Raw genomic sequence first — 25,745 nt, 5'->3', positions numbered from 1 at the left:
CGCGCCATCCACAGCCTCGCCTCAGGGGTCGGGGCCCCATAGAGAACATGGCGCCGGGGAGGGGGGCGGGGAGAGGGGGCGCACGGCGGGGCTGCGGCGGCAGCGAGCACCGAGGGACGCGCTGGCGGCGGGCGCTCGCCGGTACCTTTCAGGGCCTGGTGCATCCCCCCGATGCCACTGTATAGCTCCAGCACCCGCAGCGGCGCCATCCTCCGGCAGCCGGCGCCCGGCCCGGCCCTCCCCGCGGCCTCCCGGAGCGCCGCCCGTCCGTTCCGCTGCTCTTTCGTTCCCACCTGTCTATCCGCCCTTCTGAGAACCGACAGCACCCACCCGCTGTACAGCCCCGGAGCGGCGGCTTGATTTGGCTTTGCTAATTGCTCGTTAAACCCCAAAGTGGGCTTAGGCCCGCAGACTGGAGCCACCCCCTGGCTTAGGTGGCTCTGATGGCCCCTGAGGTGTCCCTGGGAGTGAGGGCTCAGGAGAAGGACCCGCTCCCTGCCATGAACCCCTTGGGGTCAAGGGGTCCTCTCAGGCAGCAATGAAATCCCCAGCCCCATTGCCCATTGCTCTTCCTCAGGCCCTGCATAACCGGGTGGGGCCAAGCCCAGTAGTCAGGGCAGCACCAAAGGGCAGGCTGGAGGCTGAAATTAATTTGTGTGGCTTCTACTTGGCCAGAGAACACAAGAGAACGGGGACACAGGGCGGCAAAAGGGGCTTATCCCCGTGCGGGGCTGTGCGTGCTGTCCAGCTGGTGCAAATGGCCCTCAGCAGTTTTATGGGTGTAAGCATTTTGTGATTTCAGCGTGCAGTGATGTTTTTGAGAAGTCATTTCAAAGCCTGCACCACTGGTGGAACAGGAAGGAAGGAAATAACTGATGAAACTGTTCTCATTTGCCCCAACACAACGAAATTGCCGTTGCTGCATTGGAAAGGAAGAGGCGATTCAAAGACATTGTTGCCCATGGAAAGTAGTTTGTTTTTAAAACAAATGTTAGACAAATGCATTTATATATATTTACATGTATAGTAGTCAGCGTATCTTGCACACTATTGTGAGGGTTACCCACCACATAGAAGTAGACACTCACCTATGCCTCTATGCCTCAGTTTGCAGATTTAAATTGTAAAGTGAAGATGAAACATTAAAAAAAAAAGGGGGGGGGGGGGGGAGAAAAAATAAAAAACCGCTGAATGTGTTTCTGTAATTGTTTCTGGAGTTAATCATATTTCTGTGGAGCCACTTAGAAACCTGTCTTAGATTAGCCACTTAGAAATAAGGTGGATTTGAGAAATGTTTGTTTTTTCTTAGAAGCTGCCTCATATGGTCTGTCGTAGTAGCTCCTACCTCTTACCTTTCAGTGCGGGGAAAATTTTTAGGTGAAACTGGAGGGCAAAAAAGAGAGAAATCTGCTGCCTTTTAACAGGCTTCTCCAGAATACAGGGTGCATCAACTGCAGAAAATGGTGGAATTACAAACAAAATTGAAAAGTAAGAATATTGGTCCTTGCCAGCTTGTTCAAAACAGTTCTGTCATTCACCTGTGGATCATCATCAGTCTGGAGGTGCTGCTTTGTCAGTCATTGAAGTAAGCAGGTGACTTAAAACAAGAAGTCCAAGGTCTACTGCTAGATTTTCTGAAAGGAAGTGCAGTAGCCACAGTACCAGAGGAGAGCAGCAAGCATTGCAACCACTGGTGAAGCAGGTTGCCTGTACAAATGGCTGATGGAGAACTGAGAAAGGCGGGTGAATCAATGGCATAACAAAACCGGGAATGTGCCAGCTGGAGGAAACAGTCATGGGACAAAGACAGTGATGGATCTGAAGAAGATGGTTCAAGATGACAAACGTGACTACAAAAAGCGAAGTTATCAGCAAAGAAGATACACTTCAGTAGGATCCCTTCAAAATAGAGATGCGAGATGAAGTGAAAGAAAAGGGCAGCTTTTAGACTACTTTAATTAGTAAAGCTAATGAGTTTGAGCTCCTTCATGACTATACATCACAGCAATGCTAGATACTGTGATGAGTGGGAGCTGTAGGCAGCTGGGAGTAGTTAATTTTCTGGGAGCTGCCCAGTACCTGGAGCAATTAAAGCTACAGAGGAGCAATACTTCTTTGTATCAGACAGGAAGACATAGCTGAGCTCTGTTTTTCCTTCTCCTTTCCCTGCCTCCAAGGTTCACACTTGGGAAAGGTGGAGTCCGTGGAGAAAGCAGCAGAGATGTCTGTGCTATACTGGTAGCAGTAGAACATTCCCTGCTCAGGGGAAATCCTCCACCTACCTCCTCAACCAGTAAACCTGAGAAGCTGATCAACACACCTCCACACTGGCCACAATGAAATTCATAACCTAGGTTGGGATTTTATTGGCTGCTTCTTGCAAAGAATGGGAAAAACCAAAATTTCCCTATTGCTCATTTTTAAACTACTACCAGTAGTCAGTTTTATAATTCTGTATAACTGTGCCTGACCTAACCTCTTTCTCATTATTAAGTGCTGCAAAAAGGACCAAAACGAAAACAGGGAATCTGGAAACTGTTATTTTTAGTGCTCTTCCCTTTCTAAATGTAAAGACAGTATAATATTAACAACCATACTTTTTGGATCAGACCTTGTATAATAGTATTTAAGCTATGCTGCTTGTTTCAGAGACTGGGGCAATGGCCGATAAGTGCCGAGATCCATGGGCAATGGCCACTTATATCTTTCTTCTTACAGAAAAGCCGAATGATCACAGAGGATGAGCCCTGTGAAAGCGATTGTTCATACTTCGCTCAGAAAATCTAACACTTGTCACTGTCACTGTCACAGCACAGCCTAAACACTTGCTCACTCTTTGTCTTGTGACCCCAAAGCAGCCACATGTCTGCAAGATTTCCCAACTGGATCTTCGTCACTTAATGAAATCTGGATACTGTGACAGCTTCTTCTTTCTCCACTCCATGCATACAGGATGGATAGGATTCCTGTAAATCTCAATGAATGTTTCCTTTGAATAACAGAGGAGATTAATATAACCGAGTTGAATGTCCACCTCAGAACTCTTAACATTTTCTAGGACACAGGTATGGGCAGTTTCATATCTCAGTTATAGCTCAACAATATAGCTGGCTTTAAATAACTATTGATAGGCTTTACTAAAAAAATCTTAGTTTACTCTAAATGAGCATATCTATGATAATGCATTGCTGAAGCAGCTGTTTTCTTGACTCCAATATATTTATAGTGAAAGATATTTTAAGCAAACTGATTATTTAATGACATTTTTAGAGCATGTGATATCAGCATGTTGAAAACTCCTGCCTCCTAGCAACTAGCAGCATTTCCTCACTGTAGAAGTTTCCAAACTTTGCCCACATCTCTGATGAGGGGTATGATACAGGTAATCATGCTAGATCTGAAACTGTTGCCCTGGTAACTAATAAACACAGCCAGTGAAACAGTTATATGTGGTAAGAGGAACACGCAAACAGAACCACTGCAGTATTTTCTCTTCTTAAAATGCTTTAAGAGTGTTAAAAATGTTACAATCACAAATGCTGCCAAAAAAATCTCAGAAACATGCAAAAAACACTGCCTTAAGATTCTGCATTGTACTTGGCAACTGAAAGATAAAATTACAAACTATGACTGGACCATCTACTCTTGTCCTCAAAGTGAGAAGAAAATATTTTCACTGTGGTGTTTCTATAATTCACACCAGCAACAAATGCATACAACAAAGGTGCACAAAACATTCTATAGGCGTCTCAAGCCTTCTGCCATTACTCTTAACTCCTTTCGCTGCCCTTCCAGCTGCAGCAGAGCAGAGATTAACATGCCAGGAAGGCCTCTGCCTGCCCTGAGCTGTAAGCAGGAGGTTGCCAGTCTGCAGTGCGTGTCATGGGGTTTTATTGATGCCACAATAATGCAGCAGTACAAATTGCTTGAAGTTTCATTTGAATGTAACCCTTCAACATAAGGGTAGGTAATGGCAGCTAGCAGACCCGTAGCTGTGAAGTGTTTATGAGCATTTGCTCTATATTCAAAAAATGGAGGGGGGGGGGGGGAGGGGGGGAACCTCCCTCTGCTGATACACCAGATGTTAAAAGTGCATTCACAGTGATCAGCCAAAGCTTCCATTGAGGCAAACATAACCGGTGATGGATGAACAATAAACAATGCTTCTTGTGTCCGCCTGTCCAATATAACCTACTAAACACCTAAGTGAGGATCAGGAAGAGTGTACAGATATTTCTGCTGTCTAAAAGGGAAGCTCATGTTCTGGGTCAGAAATCACTGTGGCTAGGAAAGAATGCGAGGCATGCAGTGCAATCACTGAATTGAAAAAAAGTCACTGAGAGTGTCTAGCATAAATTATTTTTTCCATAACCATTGCCCCAGTAGGCTACTAATAAAACTGAAAACCTTTTGTAGCTTATCAAAATCGATCTGTACTAGATGTCATGTTTCAAGAGGGAATTTATCAGACTTGGTTTCTGCTGAAGTGATGCTCAGTAAAGGTAGCTCTCAGCCAGAGACATGGAGTTTCCAGGAAGCCTGCTGGGCCATGCCAATATGGCTAACGAAGCCTGCGATTTTCACTTATAATGCCACGCATCTGCGAGACTAGAATTGAAACCCACATCAAACCAGGGTTGTTAGCCTCTCCCAACGCATTTCTAAGAACTCTATATAGGGGAAATTTATCTAGCTGAAATTATTTGGAAGAGTCATCAGACGCAAACATTTTTAACCTTTCTCTTTTCAAATACATTAATCTCTTCATCTCAGGATTGTATTTTCAGGTTCTGGAGCTATGCATATACTTTGTAGGGAATAAGGAACAAAAAGTCATTGCTTCTCTAATTAAATCTTCACTGTTCTGGTTTAAATAAGTTTAAATCTAAATAAATCTGTCCTGTTTGTTATGTTTGGCTTGCAGCAGTCACCCTGGCTGGATGAGACACATATGTTTATTTAATGTTATGACTTTCTTGTTGCACTTAAGCATTCCAGTGCTTGACCAAAAAAAAAAAAAAATATATATATATATTTAAATAAAGGATAAAAAAAGGCTTAGTAACAAAAAAAAAACCCAAAAATAAAGTAAAACCTTCACTGGGCTGTCAAGACAGACTCTAAGCTCTATAAGGCCCGCTGCAGCCAGTCAGAAGATTACTGCTGCAATGAATGTGTTTTGAATCAGACCCCTGAAGGGTCACAGCAGACAGGTGACAGCATGGAGCCAGGGGTTCCTGAAGCGGGGATCAGATCAAGCTGCTCCGGCAGGATGAAGTAGTGGCATGGGGGATCCCAGCTCACTTGGAGGGGCAGGACGAAACAGCATGGTGCCTGCTGCTATCTTGGGGGGTGGGGGGAAGAGGAGAAGGAGAGAAAAAGAGTGCAGATGGTGAGCCTGAATGCTCCTCTTGCCTTTTTGCTTAAGGCAGGAAATTTCATCTCCAGCATCCCCATATGATTTGCACAGTTTATAGTGTGCAAACCAAAAATGACTTGTAGCTGTATGTTGGTGTTGCTCATGCCTTTTGCTCACAAGGCCATCTAGTATCACCTAAAGCTTTTTGTACACCGCAGACATGTCTTTTAAGGAGTCCAGCCCTTGCCCAGTCTTTGGTTGGGTTTTTTTTTTTCCATTCAGTCCCATGTGATGAGCTTAATCTTTGACTAAGACAGTAGTTAGCACAGGAAATGAGATCTCTTATGCTGAACACCATGGTGGTTGGATTTCAGTAGTAGGGTGTTTCCTCTAGAGAAAAAGAAATCTTTAATGCATCCACAGCAGAGCTGTAACTGTGGACTTGCTGAACAATATCTTGAAATGAGATAAACCACAAGTGCACACCATAAGTACCATAAAATCTGCCCAAGAAGCTGAGCACTTGGTGCCTAGGCAGCACAGACATGTCTCTCGCTCTGGCTATATTGCTGCCACTTTGCAAATGAGTTACTGTAAAGCTAATTTATAGCTATTTGATATCTCTCTTTTGAACTGCAATTACAGAAATGATTGCACTGTAAATATTCTCTTTCTCACTTTGGATGTGTCTACAAATGTCTGTCAAGCACACCAGTGTGGTGGCTGGGACACAGCTCTTTTCTACCAGAAAGTCTCTTGGAAAATAGTCTATAGTAAAGCACAGATTTGAAGAAGTCATGAGATTTCGTAACGATAAACCAAAATGAAGGATAAATTGAAAAGTTATTCTGGAGGAAAAAAAAAAGAAAAAACAACAAACAAAACCCACAGCTAAGATATTGAAGTGTCATTTTTGGCTGCTAGATCTTTGGGGTCCCTTCCCACAATTAAGTATTGCCTCAAATAAGAACAAAAAGCTTTGGGTTTTCCTAAAGTTGAAACAAGCCTTTTTTAGAAAAAGGGCTATGAATGTAAAATGTTATTTTTGCTGAGATAGTCTGGAGAGAGAAGCCTCAAGAATTCTTACCTAAATGGGTCAAGAAAGCCTAAAATAGTTCTTTCTGAAGAAATCTTCTTGCACAAGACATGTGCCAGTATGGACTGGCAGTGCCAGTATTCAGCTGTAGGGAGTTCAGCTGATTTAAGACTCTAGCAAATATGTTTCACATAATTCATAAGAGAAATACAATGGGAAAATGTTGGAACTGTCTATCAGGAACTCTGCATGTCAGATAAGTCCCTGAGGATGACTTCATCACAGTTACAGTGCCAAGTCAGATGTAGCACTCATCTCCTATGATATAGGACAGAGTTATTCAAAACTGAACATAATTAAACTCAAGTAATTAATTAACTTAATTATGCATAATTCCTATTGTCATTTCCAGCCCAAGCATCATTTATATTGTAGAACAATAGTATTATGTCCTTCATCAGCAGGATATATCTCAAGATTCCTCGTGGTACCACAGAAGTTGATTATTTTCAGAATACAACTGCAGGACAGTGGCATTACCATATTCGGGGTATACCATGCCTCTGTCCTTGAAAGATCCTGACATCTGACCTGCATGTTGTTTCATCCTGGTGTGCTTCAGACTTACATAACAGGCTTGGTAACTTCCATATTATGGAGTATATGGGAAATGCCTGATCCATGCCAAATAAACAGCCACGAACATTGGCAAGAGTCTAAGAGTCGGCAAAACTAAAGCATCTACAAAGCTCCTGAACAGTTGCTAGGAGTATACATATATATGCTCCTATATGTATATATATACACTATATATAATAGTTCCTCCTGTCATCCTACACAAGCTGTCTCCCACCAAATGACCAAATTCTCAAGGAAAATTTCAGGTAGATAGTGAATTTGTCTTTGTAATGGGAAGCAGGACACCTTTCCACCTGAAAAAATACGGATGCCTCCACTCTTCCAGATATTTGCTCTTTTCTTTCTCCAGCCATATGCACCATCTGCTCTACACATATTTAATAAATTTTACACTCATTCCCTGTAGCCTACAATATTTTATGCTGCATACTGTCAGCTTAAATCTGGATCATCTTCTCTCCTCAATCCCAATTAGACAGAGTATATTTATGCTTGAAAATTATGCATAGAGCTCGCATGTAAAAACAGCTTGTCTTCTTAGGAACTCAGTCTTCTCAGCTTTGGGGTGTGTGCACCACCGCCTCTTCCCTTTGTAAGGAGCCAACTAACCTCAGAATGGCTAACACAATGTACGCTCAGTTCATGAGTCTCATTGGAACCAAGGATTTGGCACAAGAATTTGGACTGAGGAGTCCACTAAAAACTTGGCCCTGGAGGTGCTCATACTATTCTGCTTGTCCTGGGCATCTCAAAGGAAGAATGGAACAATTGCTGCATGCAATTAACGATTCCATTGCTGTGTCCTGCCTCTTCCTCAGAAAGGACTTCATCATTTCCTGGTATATCATGGCAAGAAAACATGCTATTTATGCTTTGTGTATGTGATGGAACTGAGGGAGAGAGAAGAATGAAATCACTTCTCAGATTTAATTGTTTTTTGGCAAGAGTAGCTCTTTGAAGAGTTTGCCTTGAAAAAGCTCATCCAAAAAGAAGTAGTAAGTGTCTAACTCACAGGGTTTATTAATGACATACTAGAATCACTTCTTTTAGCTTTTTCCAAAAGAGAGAATGGATGGATGGACTTCAAAATTTAAAACAGTGATCCCAGACCAAAAGAAGCCCTGCACATTATACAACATTTTACACAGATCCTGCTGAAAGCTTCAGCTGACTATAAAAAAAAAATCTGGTATTTAAGTTAAATGGTCTTACTAAAGTGCCTGTTGTGATCCTTGAACAGTTTCTTGGTCTTTAGCAAAATAGAAATTTTGTGAAACAAGGAGAGCTAAAATTTCAAATTATCTACTTTGAGGCACCAAGATCAAGACTGAGGGACTATGTATTCTGGAAATTAGTTTTGCCTAAAGAGTTTCAGGTTGAGCATCGAGCCTCAAACCACGACAAACCTCTTGCCAGTTTGGAAAACCTTCTGCTTTATGTCCCAGTCATTGCCAAACGTATTGCTGACATTCAGCAGTCAGTGCTATTGCTATTAAGTAAGTGAGACAGATGGAGCATACAGGCTGTCATAATTTTTTTGTTGTTGTTTAAGGGGTGGATTAAATAAATTGCAATACCTATGATAGAGCTGAAAAACTTATCTTCCCTGTGTTGCTAGAACTGTGTGTGGTGTTTGAGACAACCATGGGACTCAGGGCAGAGGGTTGTACTGGGTTTGAAAATGAGTACCTGATTTGGTACAGAAACGTCCTGTTTTGATACAGAAAACTTCCTATCCTGGCAGTTAGAAGCCATAGTAGAGGGAAACTTTATGCGCGACAATAATAATTTCTGGAAACGTAAGTCATGCAACTGGGTGGCATGAGTCATGTTCAAAACACTTCCCTAGTGATGAAACCCCTGCCAGTTTCATATAGTTAATTTTACATTGAAATATAATATTGCCAATATTATATTTCCAAGAGAGACTTGGCTAGTTTAATAAAATAACCAAGAGAGACTTGGTTAGTTTTGAGTATAAGCCTAGTAATTTCCTTGTAAAAAGGAAATTTTTACAGCAGCCAGTCACACCAGTTTGATTTGCTCTGCAACACTGGCAACGACTGTGGGCAACATCATTTTAAAAATAAATTTCGTAAAAGAATTTGCCAATTTCTTTCTTAAGACCATAATTAGTCAGAGAAGTTACTCACAAGGGGAGACTGCAATGCCTCCACATTTAGATGTTCTGCAGCCCAGTGGTATTCAGAAACCTAAATCAGCTTCTCCCAGGCAGCGTGCAGGGAGACATATTTTCAGGGTTCAGGAAAATCAGCTGTTCCATGGCTGCACAGGCCTTTCTTGGGGCTTCTCCATTACACTTGGCTCCCAGCTAAAGGGAGGGACTGGCCCCAGCTGAAGATTTAGAGCTCGAATTCAGTTTTTGGAAACAGGAACCTTTCTGTTTTCAAAACCACAGCAGGCTTAGTCTTTTCACACCACGGCTGAAGGAGGAAGTGCTCTTTCAGACTAAAAGTGACAGCACTCACCCAAGTGATAGGCCACAGCACTTGCTGTGGCTGCACATTACGGAGAGTCCCTATTCAGCTGGCCATAGAACATTAAGAGTCTTTCATACCCTCATGCTAAAGTAGGTCCCTTTTGCCTGGAGTTCGTTCAGTATTCATGGAGCAGGGGTAGTGTGAAAGGATGTGTCTGTGGCCCCATGCATGCCAGAGCTTAAGGTTGCTGTATGGTACTGACAACAAAAGTGATTGCATTTGCATAGCAGGATGTTTTTCATGGGTATTTAATATTTATGGGTCATTTGACACCTCCTGGAAGCAGAAACTTTACTAAAAGTGCATAAATCTGATTAATGAAAGCACTCACATCTGCTTAGTCAAGGTCTATAGTCAGTGGAAGGCACATTCAATATTTGGACTAAATTTCTCTATAGTTTCTTACTGTTTAAATGAAATGGCAAATAAAAATAAATAAATAAGAAAAAAAGAATGCCAGTTTTTCATGGGTGTTTTCAGACCAACAGGTATTTATGCAAAAAAGTCTGACTGTCATAAGGACATTTTCATTTTTAATGTAACAGATTTTCAGTGTAAAGCCATTCAGGCACCCGTACCCTCTCCCTGTGCACACACATTTTTCCTTTTAATGAAAGTTACACAACAACGTCAGGTTTTTTTGCTACACTTCCAGGGCTTGATTCCATATGTCATTCTTGGCAGTGAACCAATGCATCAACCCTCTGGGAAAAAAAAAGCCAAAAAATGCCAAGATAAATTTTGCAGTGTGGACTGAAAAGCTCACAATAAAAATACCTATTTCTTTTTTTAAGAGTGCCATTGGCTTATGTCTGAGCCACCTCTGTTAGAGGTAAGTGACTTTGCAAGCTGACCAGACAGCTGACTGACTACGTACTAGAATTGCAAATGAAGGCATCACAATAAAAAAACACAGGTGACGCATAATAATTGATGAATAATCCCCAACATGGTGTTTAGTGATGCTGTTATATGTCTCCTTCGTGAAAGAAGTGGTCAAAATCCTGACCAGCCACGGTCTCTGAGAGTCCCATTGCACTGAGATACAGTCGTTCCTGACAAGTACTGTGGAGATCTTTTTTCATTTGAAGAGACCAGTTTTTGTTCCCCTTTGGGGTTTGGGATGCAAATGTGCATTGAATTTATTAGAGCCTTACAACAAACTTAGAGCTTCCTCCATTTATGCATCTGTGTAAGTGCCAACCAGCAAAAGGCACTTAAAGGTTTATTGTAGTCCTGACAGCTGACAATATCTGAACATTTCTAGAAAAATTTTGTAGTGAGAAACAGCAATGAGGCAGGTGGCCAAGAGTACATATGGCAGCGGTGACATGAACATATTGAAACTACATTTGAAACATGGGGGGGTGGTGTCGTATTTATTTACTAAAACAAACACCTCCTTGGATTTTAGGGGCAAAGCAGTTTTTGAATGAAGGCTGATTGTTGCATGTGTGTGTCATTAAAGGTTTTGTGGAGTGTAAGTAAGTTGTGCTCCATTAGGAAAAACAGATTGGGTACAGTGCACCTTTAAAAAATCAACAATCTGCTACAACTAGCAGTACTTCTGAGTAAAATAGCTTTACTCTGTGAGGTTGTTGGTTATGTAGTGGTTTACTTTTCAGTCTGCTCATAGAAGGAGTGTGTACTTTTGTGTCAGGGCTCACAAAAGCTTACAGTTCAAACATGATGGCTTAAATAAGGAGCTGGGAGAGCGCCAGACAGCACAACAGAACTGATGGATGGGGCAAAGCAGTTGACGTCACCTACCTGGACTTGTGCAAAGTGTTTGACACTGTCCTGCAGGACATCCTTGTCTCTAAACTGGAGAGACATCACTTTGAAGGATGGACCACCCGGTGGATAAAGAATTGGCTGGATGGCTGCATGCAGAGAGTTGCAGTCAATGGCTCAACGTCCAAATGGAGACCAGTAACGAGTGGTGTCCCTCAGGGGTCGGTGTTGGGACCGGTCCTGTTCAACATCTTTGTCGGCAACATGGACAGTGGGATTGAGTGCGCCCTCAGCAAGTTTGCCGACGACACCAAGCTGTGTGGTTTGGTTGATACGCTGGAGGGAAGGGATGCCATCCAGAGGGACCTTGACACGCTTGTGAGGTGGCCAATGCCGACCTCATGAAGTTCAACAAAGTGTGGAGACCTCATAGCAGCCTTCCAGTATCTGAAGGGGGCCTACAAGGGAGCTGGAGAGGGACTCTTCAGCAGTGACTGTAGCAATAGGACAAGGGGAAATGGGTTTAAACTTCAACAGGGGAAGTTCAGGTTAGATATAAGGAAGAACTTCTTTACTGTGACAGTGGTGAGGCACTGGAACAGCTTGCCCAGAGAAGTGGTAAATGCTCCATCCCTGGCAGTGTTCAAGGCCAGGCTGGACAGAGCCTTGGTCAACACAGTCTAATGTGAGGTGTCCCTGCCCATGGCAAGGGGGTTGGAATCAGGTGATCTTAAGGTCCTTTCCAACCTGAACCATTCTATGATTTTATGATTCTATAACAGCGTTGAGGCTGGGCCGTGGGTACTCTTAGCCTCAGGAATGCCATGTGACCTCTGCCTCTTATTCAGTGCATGAATGGAATGAGCTGTAGCCCAGGACGTAGGCTGCAAGCACTTCAGTAGCTCAACCTTGTCAGCTTCATTTGCTTGACTAAGCTTCAGTGAATAAAGGAAATTAAAACCTCAAAGACCTACATTTAGATACAAACTGCATTCCTGCACTTCTGGTTGCTATCAGAATGAAACTAAAGCACAACTTTGTTTAAAAAAAAATCCTTAATAAAATATACAGGCTTCAATTCTTTCTCACAAACTACAATACCTGAAGTCCAATAGCTGATTTCACTGTGAATTTGGGTGTGCAGATTGCCTTTCTATCTGCCCACTGTTTGTGTTCAGGTTTATCAGAATTTCCAATGAAGATAGTTGCTTCTGCAGGACTGCAGGTTAAAAAGAATTCAACATCAGTGGTAGTTTTGCATCTCATAAATATTGATGAGATGATGTAACAGATAACACCTCTACATGCTATGGGAAGTAACCTCTACAGTGGTCACTTCCCATAGCAAAGAGGAAAACAATGTCCCTTACCTGATGTGACAGCACCATGGAAGGTGTCCCTTGGTCCCATGGCAGGGGGGTTGGAACTATATGATCTTAAGGTCCATTCCAACCCTAACCATTGGATAAGCCTATGATTCTATGATTCTTTGGCCACTCAAGTTCTAAATTATCTAAATGACAGGGACTCTATCATCTCCTTTAAACAACTTCAGCATTCATACTGAAAACAATCTGCTATTTAGTCTAAGTTTTTCTCTGATAAATTTTATGCCATTGCTATTGCCTTGTACTACCTACATCATTCTTCTCTACCACTGGTTGCCCCATCTTGACAGTAAAATTGCTCTTGAAACACTGGGATTTTTGTGTAGCCTTTTGTGCTACACACATAGAATATCTGCAGATCATGTCTAATGAATAATTATCATTTTGTCTATTGGGTATAAAAGACAAAAGTCTGTTGGGTACAACAGTGTGGAGACAAGCCTCTGTTAAAATCAAGTCTGCCACTATCCCAGTTATTAGAAGGATTACATCCAGGAGAAGATCCTGATGGCAGCTATTTCAATAATGTTCTGTCCACACTAAAAAAAAAATTAGTTATTGCTGGGATGATTGTTACAATGATGGCAGAATTAAGCCTTACTCATGTAAATGCTCCCCCAGCTACACATAAAACACATTTAGGCTGTAAGGGTTGTGTCTTCAGCACAGAAGTGGAAGCTGAAATTGCTGTGATAGGGGAAGCTTAAGACACAGAGACATTATTTTCCAGATATTTGGCAGCCCTTTGTGAATAGTTAGCACCACTCTTCCCTGATCTTACTCTCTTTCAGAAACCTAAGAAAGAAAAGAAACAAGATCTCAAGAAGATACACATATATATATTTATACATCCTACCTAAAGAGGGTTTTTTGATGTATGCATCCTGGGTTATTTAGAGTATTTTGCCTGTCCTGTGGCACAACATTAAGCCTGCCGCCCCTCCCTTCAGTCATCGGGAGGGATAACGAGAAGCAAGGGAGAGCTCAGCGCCCGCTTCCGCGAAGCCGAGGATACCGCTGCTGCCACCCCCGTCCTCCCCGGGCTCGCCGTGCCGGGGCTGTCCCGCAGCCCTGGGATGAAACCTGCCAACCCTGGGGTCCCGCCGGGCCGGGAAGCCTGGTGGGTGCTGCCGCCTCTTCCCGCTCCGCCGCCCGCCCGCCTTTGTGTCCGCAACGGCCCGCGGCCCCCCCGCATTCCCCTTTGCCCCGGGGGCCACCACCCCCTCCCCGCGGGGCGAGGCGCGGTGCGGGAGAGGAGGCGATTGGCGGCGGGCGGCGGGCGGCGGGCGGGGCGGCGATCGGCGGGGCGGGCCCGGCTGCGGGCGGTGGCGCCCCATAAGAGGGGGCCCCGGCCGGGGCCTCCGCCCTTCTTCGTCCGCCGCGCAGTCGAGCCACCCTGCTCCGGTCCCGGATTACAAAGCCCGCACCGCCGCCGCCATGAGCATCAGCACTAAGAACTCGTCGTACCGCCGCATGTTCGGCGGGAGCAGCCGCCCCAGCACCGGCAGCCGCTACATCACCTCCAGCAGCCGCTACTCGCTGGGCAGCTCGCTGCGACCCAGCACCGCCCGGTACGTGTCCGCCTCGCCCGGCGGCATGTACGCCAGCAAGACGACGTCGGTGCGGCTGCGGAGCAGCATGCCGCCCATGCGGCTCCACGACTCCGTGGACTTTTCCCTGGCCGACGCCATCAACACGGAGTTCAAGGCGAACCGCACCAACGAGAAGGTAGAGCTGCAGGAGCTCAATGACCGCTTCGCCAACTACATCGACAAGGTGCGCTTCCTCGAGCAGCAGAACAAGATCCTCCTGGCCGAGCTGGAGCAGCTCAAGGGCAAAGGCACGTCCCGCCTGGGCGACCTGTACGAGGAGGAGATGCGGGAGCTGCGGCGGCAGGTGGACCAGCTCACCAACGACAAGGCGCGCGTGGAGGTGGAGCGGGACAACCTCGCCGACGACATCATGCGGCTGAGGGAGAAGTGAGTGTGCGAGGGGAGGGCGGGCGGGGGGGGCCCTGACCATCCCGAGCCGGGCTGGGGGCGGCGGGAGGCTTAGAGGGAGTTGGGGGGACCCCCGCACCCTCCTCACCGCTGTCTCGCCCCTTCCAGGTTGCAAGAGGAGATGCTTCAGAGGGAGGAAGCTGAGAACACCCTGCAGTCCTTCAGACAGGTTGGAGGGGGCTGGAGGAAGGGCGGGAGCTGGAGGAGAGCCCGGGGTGCTGGTAGTGGGACGGGAGGGTGGGACTGCAGGAGTTTGCTTTCCTCGCACAAAGGAATCCCGTCGGTTCTCACGAAAACCCTCCTTGTTTTCTTTAGGGGGATGCTGCGGTCTGCAGGGCGGGGAGAGAAACTATTGTCTTGCTTTATCCAAGTCTAGCCTGTTTTACAAAAAGCGCTCCGATGTGGAATCGCTTTCCGATCCAATAAAAGTGAAAGGGGGGCCATCTGCTCGCTTGGCTGAAGGGTATTAATGGTTTCTATGGGATTCACCGTGGAATGCAGATACAGGCATTATGGCAAGTGTGGTGGCAGCAGACTGAAATAATAGATCCCTTTGTGTTGGAGGGGAGGGTGCAGTGGGCTGCATTCTTACTACATGTGTAATGGTGCGAGCATATTTCTAGCCAAAAGTGTCCATCATGTGTATGGTCCAGTTTTTACATAAACCAGAGCTCCTTTTTAATGAATCACTTTGGTCAGTGCATGACTGGACAACAGTTTCAAATTTAAATTTTTTCATATGGGTGTTGCCTGCTGACAAGCAGCAGACAATTTGTTCCTTGGGGTGAGGTCACAGCAGGCAAGCCTGCCTCCTATGGATGTCCCTTAAGAACACAGAATTCATCCTCTGTGAAAGAAGATGTTAACATAAGAAACAAGTTGCCTTAGCGTTTCTCCTCTGTAGGATGTTACGATTGTTACCCAGATAAACTAAAACTTACGTGACAGCCAGAACCAACTGTGCAAACAGTGTTCAAAAAGTGTTAAGCTCAGGATTTCACATATGCAAAACCAGCTTTCAACTTGGATTAAGTCTTGTTTGGAGTAGGAGGTATTTTGGAATGTGCTTTCTCAAAACAAGGTCTCTTTCTGAAAACTGCTGGTGTGAAATGGCATTGGTCGCATTCCTCCTGGCTGGAAGTGATTGCCCTTATCTCCAGACATCTCCATGTCCAGCTGGACCTGGGCTGACTTCATCCCAAAGCTCTTCACAGACGTTAGTGATGTCACCATTCAGGAAATCATCACTTGATCATTACTTGATTGTCTGTGTTTCCCTGGCTAAGGCTCTTGACTAGAGTATATTTATAGTCTCTGAAGGAGAGCAGATAATGTGCGGGAACCGGGAGACCTATTCCCATTTGGAGTCTGGGAATTCAGAGTCTCTGCTGGTCTTCTGGGGGCAGAAGTTTGAAACAAAACAGTTTAAGATGCTGCCTTAACTTTAGCTTCTGAGTTTTTTGAGTGCTAAGCCAACAGAGTGTAAAGTCCTATGCAGAAGCACTTCAGTTTCAGAGAACCTAAGCTGTTCTGATTCCCTGCTGAATTCAGTTGAAGAGTCCTTTGACTGAAGGCTGGCTTTTAAATGATCTTTCATTGGTGTACTTCAAGGCATGTCTACCTCAATTTCAAACCATCAGTTAAATTTCTTGAAGGCTTTAGGCTTTTGAGTGAACTTGGCTTTGTGCATATTCCATGTTCATTATCCAGCTCCTCCCTGCGCTGTGGAAAGTCATTCGGGAGCTGAGCTTCTAGCAAATCTGTGTGCAGTACAATCAGAACTGGATCCACTTAGCCTCCTGAGGTGTAGCTTGTGCATAAGAATTGTAAATCATTGTCTGTAGAAACCCTACACTAAATCTTCTCATGACATAACGGGTGCATTCTAGTGTGTTTGATTTGAACAACAGTATATTTAATTTTTCCTTACAATGAAAGGATAGGCTTAACATTTGTTTCAGTATAAGTATTTCACTCCTGCAAGTGAAATTAAATTCATACAACACAGAAGTTGAAACATTGTTTATTTTCCATCCTATAAATTTTCAGTTGTAAAAAAAAAATAAGAAAAATAAAAAAAAAGGCACAGCTTTTTATTAAACCATTATATTCTTGCACTGGCAAGTTGTATGCGTGGATCTGGAACACTTCAGCAGATACTTTATTGTTCTGGTGTAGCATCAGATTTACTTTTTACTTGATGGAGCAGTTGTATAGTTCAGTATTCTAAAAGAAAGTGAACAAATGTTTGAACTTTAACTTTATATTTCTAAAAGCTGCCTGGAGACTGTTCAACTCATATGTACTGTGAATTTTAATTTTTCTCCTGAGCAAAGATGTGATTTTACTCGTATGCTGAGGGCTGTACTATGTAAAATAAAGCTAAAGACTCAGTGAGGTCTTTTCTTTGGGACAAAATAAGCATCACAATTAGTGAGACAGTTGTTTACTGCAGCTTTGCCAGTTACTGTGGCAGCAGGGAATATGTCCTGAACCTACGACAAGACTAACACATCTGCTCCTGGCTAACATGAAGTTTTTCTGAAGTAACCATGGATGCTCAACCCTGGAAACTATGTGTCCGGCATGAAAGAGTCTCCTAGGATAAAATCAATTCTTAGTCCAGTTGCATGTATAGATGCCTTACACTTGGTTTGCTCAGGCTGCAGGTAGCTTATTAATTTATGTGTTTCTCTGTACAACTAGGAAATACAGATACATTGATTCTTTACTCCCTAACGTAATGATAAGGTATATAGTAAAATACACACCATATAGTCTAAGTGTCTTCAATTTAAGATGCTTTCAATTTATTATAAGCTCCTGTATCTGTTCAGTTGGCCTGAAAAAAATGAAGAGTCAGGATGTAGGTTTCTGTAAAATAGATTGGAAACTCTTTGGATGTCTGTCTAATTGTGTATACATGTTGGGCCATAGCCATGTAATTTCCTACCAAAATGATCTTCAGTTTCTTTGGGGTAGGAGAAGAAACAAATGAAGGAATTTTTCTCTGAATTGAAAAACAGAGCTGATACAAACAGTGTGGGTGTAAAACTGGAAATGATAGGGAAGTTCTGGGGTGTTTCACTGGATAAAGAAAATGGAAGAATTCTTCTGGAGCAAGAACCTTACCCCACAGTAAGAGGGATCCAAGAAATGGCTTTCTAGAAGTCCAGAGAAAACACTCCTTATTTCAAAAGTGCCATGAAAGTGAGAACTGCTGATTGGGAATGCTTATGTGTTGGGCAATCCAAAATAGCTTTTGGATTTTTTCACAGCTTTAGAGTAAGCTGTGAAACCCTGCTATATTACCATGTGAATGTAAACAGGAAGCTGTGTATTTAACTAATATGAAAGTAACAATTGTCCCCTTTGCAAACTAATTGTCGTGCATGTTTAAAGTGTAAGAAGTTACCAATCAATGTTTAATGTTATGTTTTTGAACTAATTCAAGCAGCTCCCATGTAACATTCACAACATATCTTCTGTTAGGCCTTAAATGAATTTTTGCTGTTGATTAAGACTATCTCCGTCCAGCAAGAGGTGGAGTCTTTGCCAGCTACTGAGAGGGTGTAGGCAATGATGACTAACTCGATCTGCGTTTATGCTCATAACTTCTTTTTCTCAAGGGAGATCTGTCAAACCACTTGGAACCACAGTAAATGCTTGCAGTTCCTATACGTGCCTCACTAGCTTTGTAAGTGTGCTTTATAACTTTGTGGACCCAAAGGGCTTTTATGGACTCACCAAGGAGTCCATAAGAAATTAAGCCCTCTGATAGGCATGTAGGCACATGGGTTGCACTTTCAAGCCCGCACTGGAAAAATGGAATTTTGCAAATTGAGAGACTTTTTCAGTGTAGTCAAGCTAAAAGAGCTTATCGCTGGCTTCTGATCCAAGTACCTGCTTCCTCTTCAGGCAGGATTTACACCCACCATGATCTGTGTGCTCTTGATCATGCTCAGCAATACACTTTATATGCTGTATAGTTCCCAAAATCGCAATAAAGATGTACATAGTGGTCTCTGAGGCTAGGGTAGGAGGTAGAAAAGGTAAAAAGAGGTTTCTCATGGCTCTTGATTTCATATTATCTTGTCAAAAAGCTTAGATGTAGCTTCAGTCTGTATGCTACTGAACCTGCTATAAAAGACTTCTCTACATTAGTTTTGTAAGATTGCTAATTGTTCTTCTCTCTGGTCAGGATGTTGACAATGCCTCTCTGGCACGTCTTGACCTTGAGCGCAAAGTTGAGTCCCTGCAAGAGGAGATTGTCTTCTTGAAGAAGCTTCATGATGAGGTAAGCTGAATAATAAGGTCTGTGATTAGATACTGACAGCTTAGTGAGCAAGTAAGCTCTTCACTAGTTCTGGCCCAGAGTCCCCATCTGTGCATGTTCCATATGCTGTCATGTAGTAACACTGGGTGTCTGCTTCTCTCTAAGGAAATCAGAGAACTGCAGGCCCAACTCCAGGAACAGCACATCCAAATCGATATGGATGTTTCTAAGCCTGATCTTACTGCTGCCCTGCGTGATGTTCGCCAACAGTATGAAAGCGTTGCTGCTAAGAATCTTCAGGAGGCTGAAGAGTGGTACAAGTCCAAAGTAAGTAAAATCTGTTCAGATGCATCAGGCACTCTTAACTGTACAGAAGAGCTTTGCTGTAGCTTAGCAGGAACTTGATGTTCCCTCTCTTTCTCCACGGGACATGAACACAGCCATGGCTTTAAACTCTTAGTCTAGGAAGAGTGCAGCTGAAAACATTTTGTGCTACAGGTACAGCATCAGAGTAATGGGTCCATACTTGGTGTCTTTCCTATGCTTGTACCTGGAAGCAGATGTTGGATGAAATTCTGGGGAAAGGAGTGAATGAATAGGTAAAAAAATGGTGTAAAGATGGGGAACATACAGGGCAGGGAAAAAATATGAAAGGTTTAATGACGAATTTCAATTTAATAATTAGAAAGGAATTTTAGGAGTAATGCTAAGGTAGAAATGTTTTGGGTGTTAAGGCTTGTAGTGGGTTCAGTTGCCCTCAAATGCTGTGTCCAAAAAATGTCTGTTGTACCATTTATGTTGAAGTGCTATGCTAACCAAGCTGGGGATTTCCACAGTTTGCAGATCTCTCTGAAGCTGCTAATAGGAACAACGATGCCCTGCGCCAGGCCAAACAAGAAGCTAATGAATACCGTAGACAGATTCAGTCTCTCACCTGTGAAGTTGATGCCCTTAAGGGAAGTGTAAGTAGAAGACAGGAGTTGTTGGGACACTCTTCCCTTTGCAGCTTTAAGGATGCTGTGGGCTCAATTTGCCCTACAGCGCACTGGTTAGTTTGATGTACCCAACTAGTCTTACTTAAGGTATAAATGAACGAGTTCATTCTTTTGCTGTAATACTGACTGTTTATGTAATGCTCTCTGGAAGTGTTTATGGCTTGTCTGTCAGGTACAGCTGAAGCTATAAAAAAGGCTGGAGGAGCAGTGGAAAGGAGGTGCAAATCTTGCAGTTGCTAGAACCTGCCTGCTTTAAAGGCTAGCCTGAAGTGGATTTAAGTGCATAGTAAACCTGCACTGCAAATTCCCTCACTGAGGGCTGCCTGCATGCTGAATTGTACTGCATGTGTTGGGCTTACTGTAAGAGATTGCTTTGCGACCTGGTAGGACAAATACATGGTGCACCTCAGATCGAGTAGCAGACTAATCCAACTTGACTTTGCAAGAGGAAGATAGGGAGATGAGAAACTTGGGACATGTCTGGGCACTTTCAGAAAGAATACTAACGTAAATCAACTTTGCTTTTAAAAAAATTTAAAAGTCTTTTGAGGGTGGGGAAGAGTGAGCTGCAGCAGGGCTTGACTTCATTATTCTCTTCCAGAATGAATCCCTGGAGCGCCAAATGCATGAAATGGAGGAGAATTTTGCTGTTGAAGCTGCTAACTACCAAGACACTATTGGCCGTCTGCAGGATGAGATTCAGAACATGAAGGAAGAAATGGCTCGCCATCTCCGCGAGTACCAGGACCTGCTGAATGTAAAGATGGCTCTTGATATTGAGATTGCCACCTACAGAAAACTGCTGGAGGGTGAAGAGAGCAGGTAAAAATCGCATGCAGACACTTTTCTAAATAGCAATTACTAGAAGATACTCTGTGCCAATGTCTGACTGTATCCATTTCCTTTTTTTCTTCAGGATTAACATGCCTATTCCAACCTTTGCTTCTTTGAACCTGAGAGGTAAGCTGTTTCTGCTACTTCAGTTAACAGCTGTTCTATCATTAGCAAAAGAGCCCTGGACAATTTCCCTTAGTATTTGAACTTGTATAAATGCAGTTGTGTGTGAATGTAGATATAACTACATTATTTGCCATTTCTTAACCTTGGGTGGGAGGAGCAACTTTGTTCCTAGGCACAGATATTTTTAAATATCAGTGCATAGTGGGCGATCGTTTCAGATGCCTGCTGAAGGTGCTTTAAGGGGAACAGTGAGAAAATGGAGAAGATTAGCTTATCATTCAGGGTGGGAGATTTCTTCATATATAAATTAGGATTCTGAAAGTAGACACTAAAATCTGTTACTCTTCATTTCTTTGAGGAAGGACTTCATCTAGACTATTACTAATAATACATTCTCTTCTGCAGAAACTAACATTGAGTCTCAGCCAATGGTTGACACTCACTCAAAGAGGACACTTCTAATTAAGACTGTCGAAACTAGAGATGGACAGGTTGGTGGCAACTTTATTTCTATCATCACAGCTGGTTTTACCTTAAAATACTCTTTGTTTACTGGTCAGTGCAGCCTGTATGTGCTAGTAAGTATTGAGTAGAACAGCATCTGTCAGTCTGAGCTGCATGGCTGAACATACAGATGTAGCAAACGGCTTTTGTGGAAACAATTGCAAAATTCATCTGATAGTGAAACCTTAAGGGGCTGATACTTACCTGTGTAGTGAGTACTTAAGTTCAGCTGAGTTAACAAGTTCTCAAAAGATTTCTCACATTACCCAAGGAAAACGTGGCAGTAAAGAGGTACTTGTTTGGGGCAAGATACTGCTTTCATACTAAGTCAAAGCCTAAATGGTGTCTGCACATTATTTGCCAACTAGAACTTCTCACCTAGAAGTGAGAGTTGATACACATTTTTTTCACACTTCTGTGGTACCAGATGTTTGAATTCTAGCTCTAAAAAACCCAACAGTCTTCCTACTAAAACTTAATGCAAGTGTCTCTGTTTATCAACAGGTTATTAATGAGACTTCCCAGCATCATGATGACTTGGAGTAAAGCTGAGGTGAAGATGCATACTTATTAATGCAGGAGAAATTCTTACCAGCAAGATTTAAAAAGTCCATGTCTTAAAGGAAGAAACAGCTTTCAAGTGCCTTTCTGCAGTTTTTCCATGAGCGCAAGATTATTATGCTAGGAAATAGGTCTTAGATCTTGCAAACTGACTCTCCCTGAAGGATTAGAGTTTACAATGGAGTCTAGTTTACAAATAGCAATATCTTGTGCTGCAATACTGTTTTTAAGTATCTGAATTCAATAAAACTGCTTTTTCCAGCACAGTATGAGCAACCTGTCGCTACTTCAATAAATCTTTGGAAAATGGCTCTTGATGTGTTCTAATTTGTTAACTTCATGACTTTCTGGAAAGCCATAACACCATAATGCTGGAATTATTATACGGTTGACATCTAGTACTGGTTGTGTGGATTGCTGTTTTTTCAGTTTAACTAGATAAACTGTCTGTACTCATTTACTGCTTAGTTTTGGAACCAACTAAAATGGACTATAACTGGCAGATGCGTAATGTATTATGGTATTTCTTATCACTTGAATAAAATATGATACTTCAAGCTAATAAAAATTAATCTTGCTTTCATATACTAGTTAATCCAGTTACTAAGAGCTAAGAATGCCCAAAATATCTTAAGACTCGGCTGTATAAAACATAGTAGTTAGGTGGCTGTGGAATAGTTCACGCAAGCCCTTATCTGAGAAAGCACCTTTCGTAAGTTAACAGCTGACTTCATTTTCGAGGAAAGACTAGTTCCCAAAGGCTTGTCTGTATTACAGAAGCTAAATGAAGGCTTCAGCTGGAGCGCGGGTTAGATGTGGTGAAAGGGAGAGAGAATAGAGAATAACTTGCCTTACTGGTGACTTTGTTCCAGCATTTAAACCCCTTTAAGAAAAGGAGAGCCACTGTGCTTTGTGTTTTCTACTGAACATCAGCCTAAATGCAGAAGAATGGGAAAGAAGAAACTCCTATTTGGCCTGCTGTAGTCTTCTAAGAGGCAGAAGTGAAAGATTGAAGTCCTTTGTGGACACTTAGAAGCTTTCTTTTCTTCTGCAGTAAGGTACTTCTCAAATTAATGCATAGTTGAAACCTCAGCACAGTTCTTACCCCACAAAAATTGCTACTCTGTTCTGCATCAGTCCTGCAAAGCGTGCTTCTTGTAAGCTTTCACTCTCATACAATTTTTGTGCAGTAAGTGCAAACTGGAGTTGTTCGGCAGGCATGAATTACATTCAGTGTTTATTCAAGTTAATGGTAATAGTTCCATATACAGACACTGTCACAAGTGCTTGGGAATGGCTCTGTAAGGAAAACTACTTGTTCTTCTTATAGATAACTTACTGTTATCCCCATCTGATAGGGATGAAAACTCCTACTTTTTTCATCCGTATCAGTTCTTCCCTTTGCTCCAGCGCATGACTAACCACATGCAGTGCAGGCACTGGGGTGAGGGGGCAGTAGACTCCACTTTTTTCATCCCGGTTGTTTGCTACACCAGGTGAGGAGATCTGCGGGGAGGATGCTGAAGCGAGAGGTGAGCAGTGCCTGGAGCGTGCTGCAGCCCTCTTACAGCTCAGACACATGGGTGTCCTGCAGCCTGCAGGTAGGGACCTAGGCATGACTGCAGTTTTCATCTTTGAATCTCCCAGGGAGAAGTGCTGAAGCTGTTCTTCACTGCAGAAAAGCACCTCATTTTTCAAACAAGGCATGTCAATGCTGTTCCTAGCCTGTTTTTCTCTAGTAAGTGTTCATAGAGGACTTCGGCCTCTCAGTTCTACCTCCTAGCAGGCCAGAGGGGAGCTTCCTCTTCCCAATTACACCGCACTTGGGCTGATGTTCATCAAAGCAAACAAACCTATTTGGCTGGAATATGTGCTTCTCCAGCTTGGTGCTTTAGGTGCTCACCTGTGAGAAAAGTCCTGTACTGGTCCTGTTTGTTCTGGTGACTTCCACGCAGAAAGGCCAGAAGTGACTCCAAAGAGAGTGCCCAGACCCAAGCCTCAGCCACTGCTTGCTGCAAAGCAGAGCAGATTCAATGTGGTCTACAGTGTGGTAAGATAGTCATATTAAAAAGTGAAAGAGTGAACCCAGCCTCCTTCCTGCTGCGGAGGTTACAGACACCAGGTTTTCTACATTGACATCCCGAATGATAAAAAAGCACAAGCTTGCATGGGAGATGTGTTCTATGATAGTAACAGCTCTAGGCATATGCAATAGATAAATTTGAACACTTAATAGGCTTGAGTGTCTACAACCTTTCGGGATAAGAGTGAGATACGGTGCTGATGTCCTGCCTATTGCAGACTGCTGAAGTCTTTTTCTGGATCAGGGCACTGAAAAGGTTGGGCCAATGCGAAGTGTCATTTCTTGCAGCTGAAGCAGTGTGTGAGCCCTGGATGGTGGCATCCGGCAGCGGGTGGGCAGGGAGAATCAGATCAGGGGGCAGTGGGACCATCCATGGCTCTGGGCAGAGACCCGTGGCACAGCATGCTGCCTGAAATGCACACTGACTGCTGGAGGTTACCTGAAGTGGGATAGTCTTTCAGGTGTTGCTTTTCTGCTGCCAGCTATGTGGCTCACTGCTTTCTGTTGCCTTTGATTGCTTCACCCAGAAGATGAAAGAAGTGACTGTATCAAGCACTGACAGTGCAGCAAAGGAGTTATTTCTGGCTCTTCTGTGTTTGGGGTTACGCAGAGCAGAGAAGCATGTGGCAGAGCTTTCATTGCTGGGAATAAATACAAGAATAAATAAAAATAAATAAAAATAAAACCTAGTTGCCAAGGGGATAGGAAGATTGCAGGAAACCTCCAAAGCTTGTGCTCTGCGTGAGTGTGCTAGTACCCTCATGGTGGAAAGGAGAGCAGATGGTGACTGTGTGAACTTCTCAGTATTTGATCTAGGCACACCAGCCTTGTGCTCATATATAACCACTGAAAAGTGCTTAGTGCTGAGCCAGCAGCTAACCTCAGAACTGCTGTACTATGGGGCAGCCCCCAGAGCAGTTAGGCACTTGTCCTACCCTCCAGTGAGCACCATGAAGCTGCTGCTGCTGCGAGCTTACAGAGCAACTACCACCAAATGTGTGAGCTGTACTCACGAAATATCACTAATCCTCCAGATAATTGAGTCCTCATATTTAGTTTATTTTGCTTCATTTAGCCAGAAGCTTACTTTCCCTTCCTTTTCTTTTCTTTTTAATAATCCTGCAAAATATGGAAACTGTTAGCAGAGACTCCATGTTCCAAGCCCCTGGGAACACGTAGCTAATGCATTTCTTCCGCCATCCAGTTTGACTGCTTCAGTGTACAGCAAATATACTTTTCCCTCCCTCCCTACCTCTACTGTCTTTCTTCCCTGCCTTCTGTTTCTTCCTTCTTCCCTTCCCTTAAGTTGAGGAAATAACTGCAAGACTGCTCTGAGGTTCTGAAAACTTGGTTTACATGTGAGGTTTAAAGAGCTCGGGACACTTCAGATGAGGCCTGGTGGCAGTACGGTGGAAAGCTGTCCATCAGCGGTGGTGGTAGTGTGGTGGCATCGCTGTGCTGCGTGCTGCATGCTGCAGGGTGCTGCCCCACAGACTGTCAGGTGTCTGGGTGCCTCATGCAAAGCCATGAAAGCACTCAAGGAACTGAGACCTTCAGAAAACTGCTTATAGGGAACTGCTTATCCCAGCCCAGCTTGAACCCTCCCAAATGTGGGCTGGGCCAAATCCCACCATGCCAGGCAGGGTGCCCAGATCTGCCTGTGATGAGAGCACTTACAGGGCTCATGCTAAAAGTCTTATTTGCAGGTG

At 43.6% G+C, this 25,745-nt stretch overlaps 2 protein-coding genes across 5 annotated transcripts in view; one reads left to right on the top strand and one right to left on the bottom strand.

Annotated features, from left to right (window-relative positions):
• TRDMT1 (tRNA aspartic acid methyltransferase 1) overlaps positions 1-250 on the bottom strand; it is a 32,944-nt gene extending 32,694 nt beyond the window's left edge. For 3 of the 4 annotated variants that reach the window (XR_003991002.1, XM_030483274.1, XM_030483287.1), the window contains exon 1: positions 146-250. Coding sequence is in view for 2 of the 4 variants with exons in the window: in XM_030483274.1 (XP_030339134.1) it covers positions 146-209 (64 nt within the window). In the remaining 2 variants the exon portion in view is untranslated. The remainder of the gene's footprint in view (positions 1-145) is intronic. The other variant, XM_030483294.1, reaches the window with a different exon arrangement.
• A 13,231-nt stretch (positions 251-13,481) lies between these two features.
• On the top strand, positions 13,482-22,536 carry VIM (vimentin). The gene is made up of 9 exons (XM_030483262.1): positions 13,482-14,636; positions 14,766-14,826; positions 18,859-18,954; positions 19,099-19,260; positions 19,770-19,895; positions 20,530-20,750; positions 20,845-20,888; positions 21,294-21,379; positions 21,897-22,536. Exons 1-9 carry the CDS (start codon positions 14,095-14,097, stop codon positions 21,936-21,938), a joined length of 1,380 nt encoding a protein of 459 aa, XP_030339122.1. The 5' UTR covers positions 13,482-14,094; the 3' UTR covers positions 21,939-22,536.
• Positions 22,537-25,745: the final 3,209 nt, after the last annotated feature.

The sequence above is a fragment of the Strigops habroptila genome, chromosome 1, assembly GCF_004027225.2.
Source record: "Strigops habroptila isolate Jane chromosome 1, bStrHab1.2.pri, whole genome shotgun sequence".
Taxonomy (NCBI): domain Eukaryota; kingdom Metazoa; phylum Chordata; class Aves; order Psittaciformes; family Psittacidae; genus Strigops; species Strigops habroptila.
This window is presented reverse-complemented; position numbering and strand designations above follow the sequence as displayed.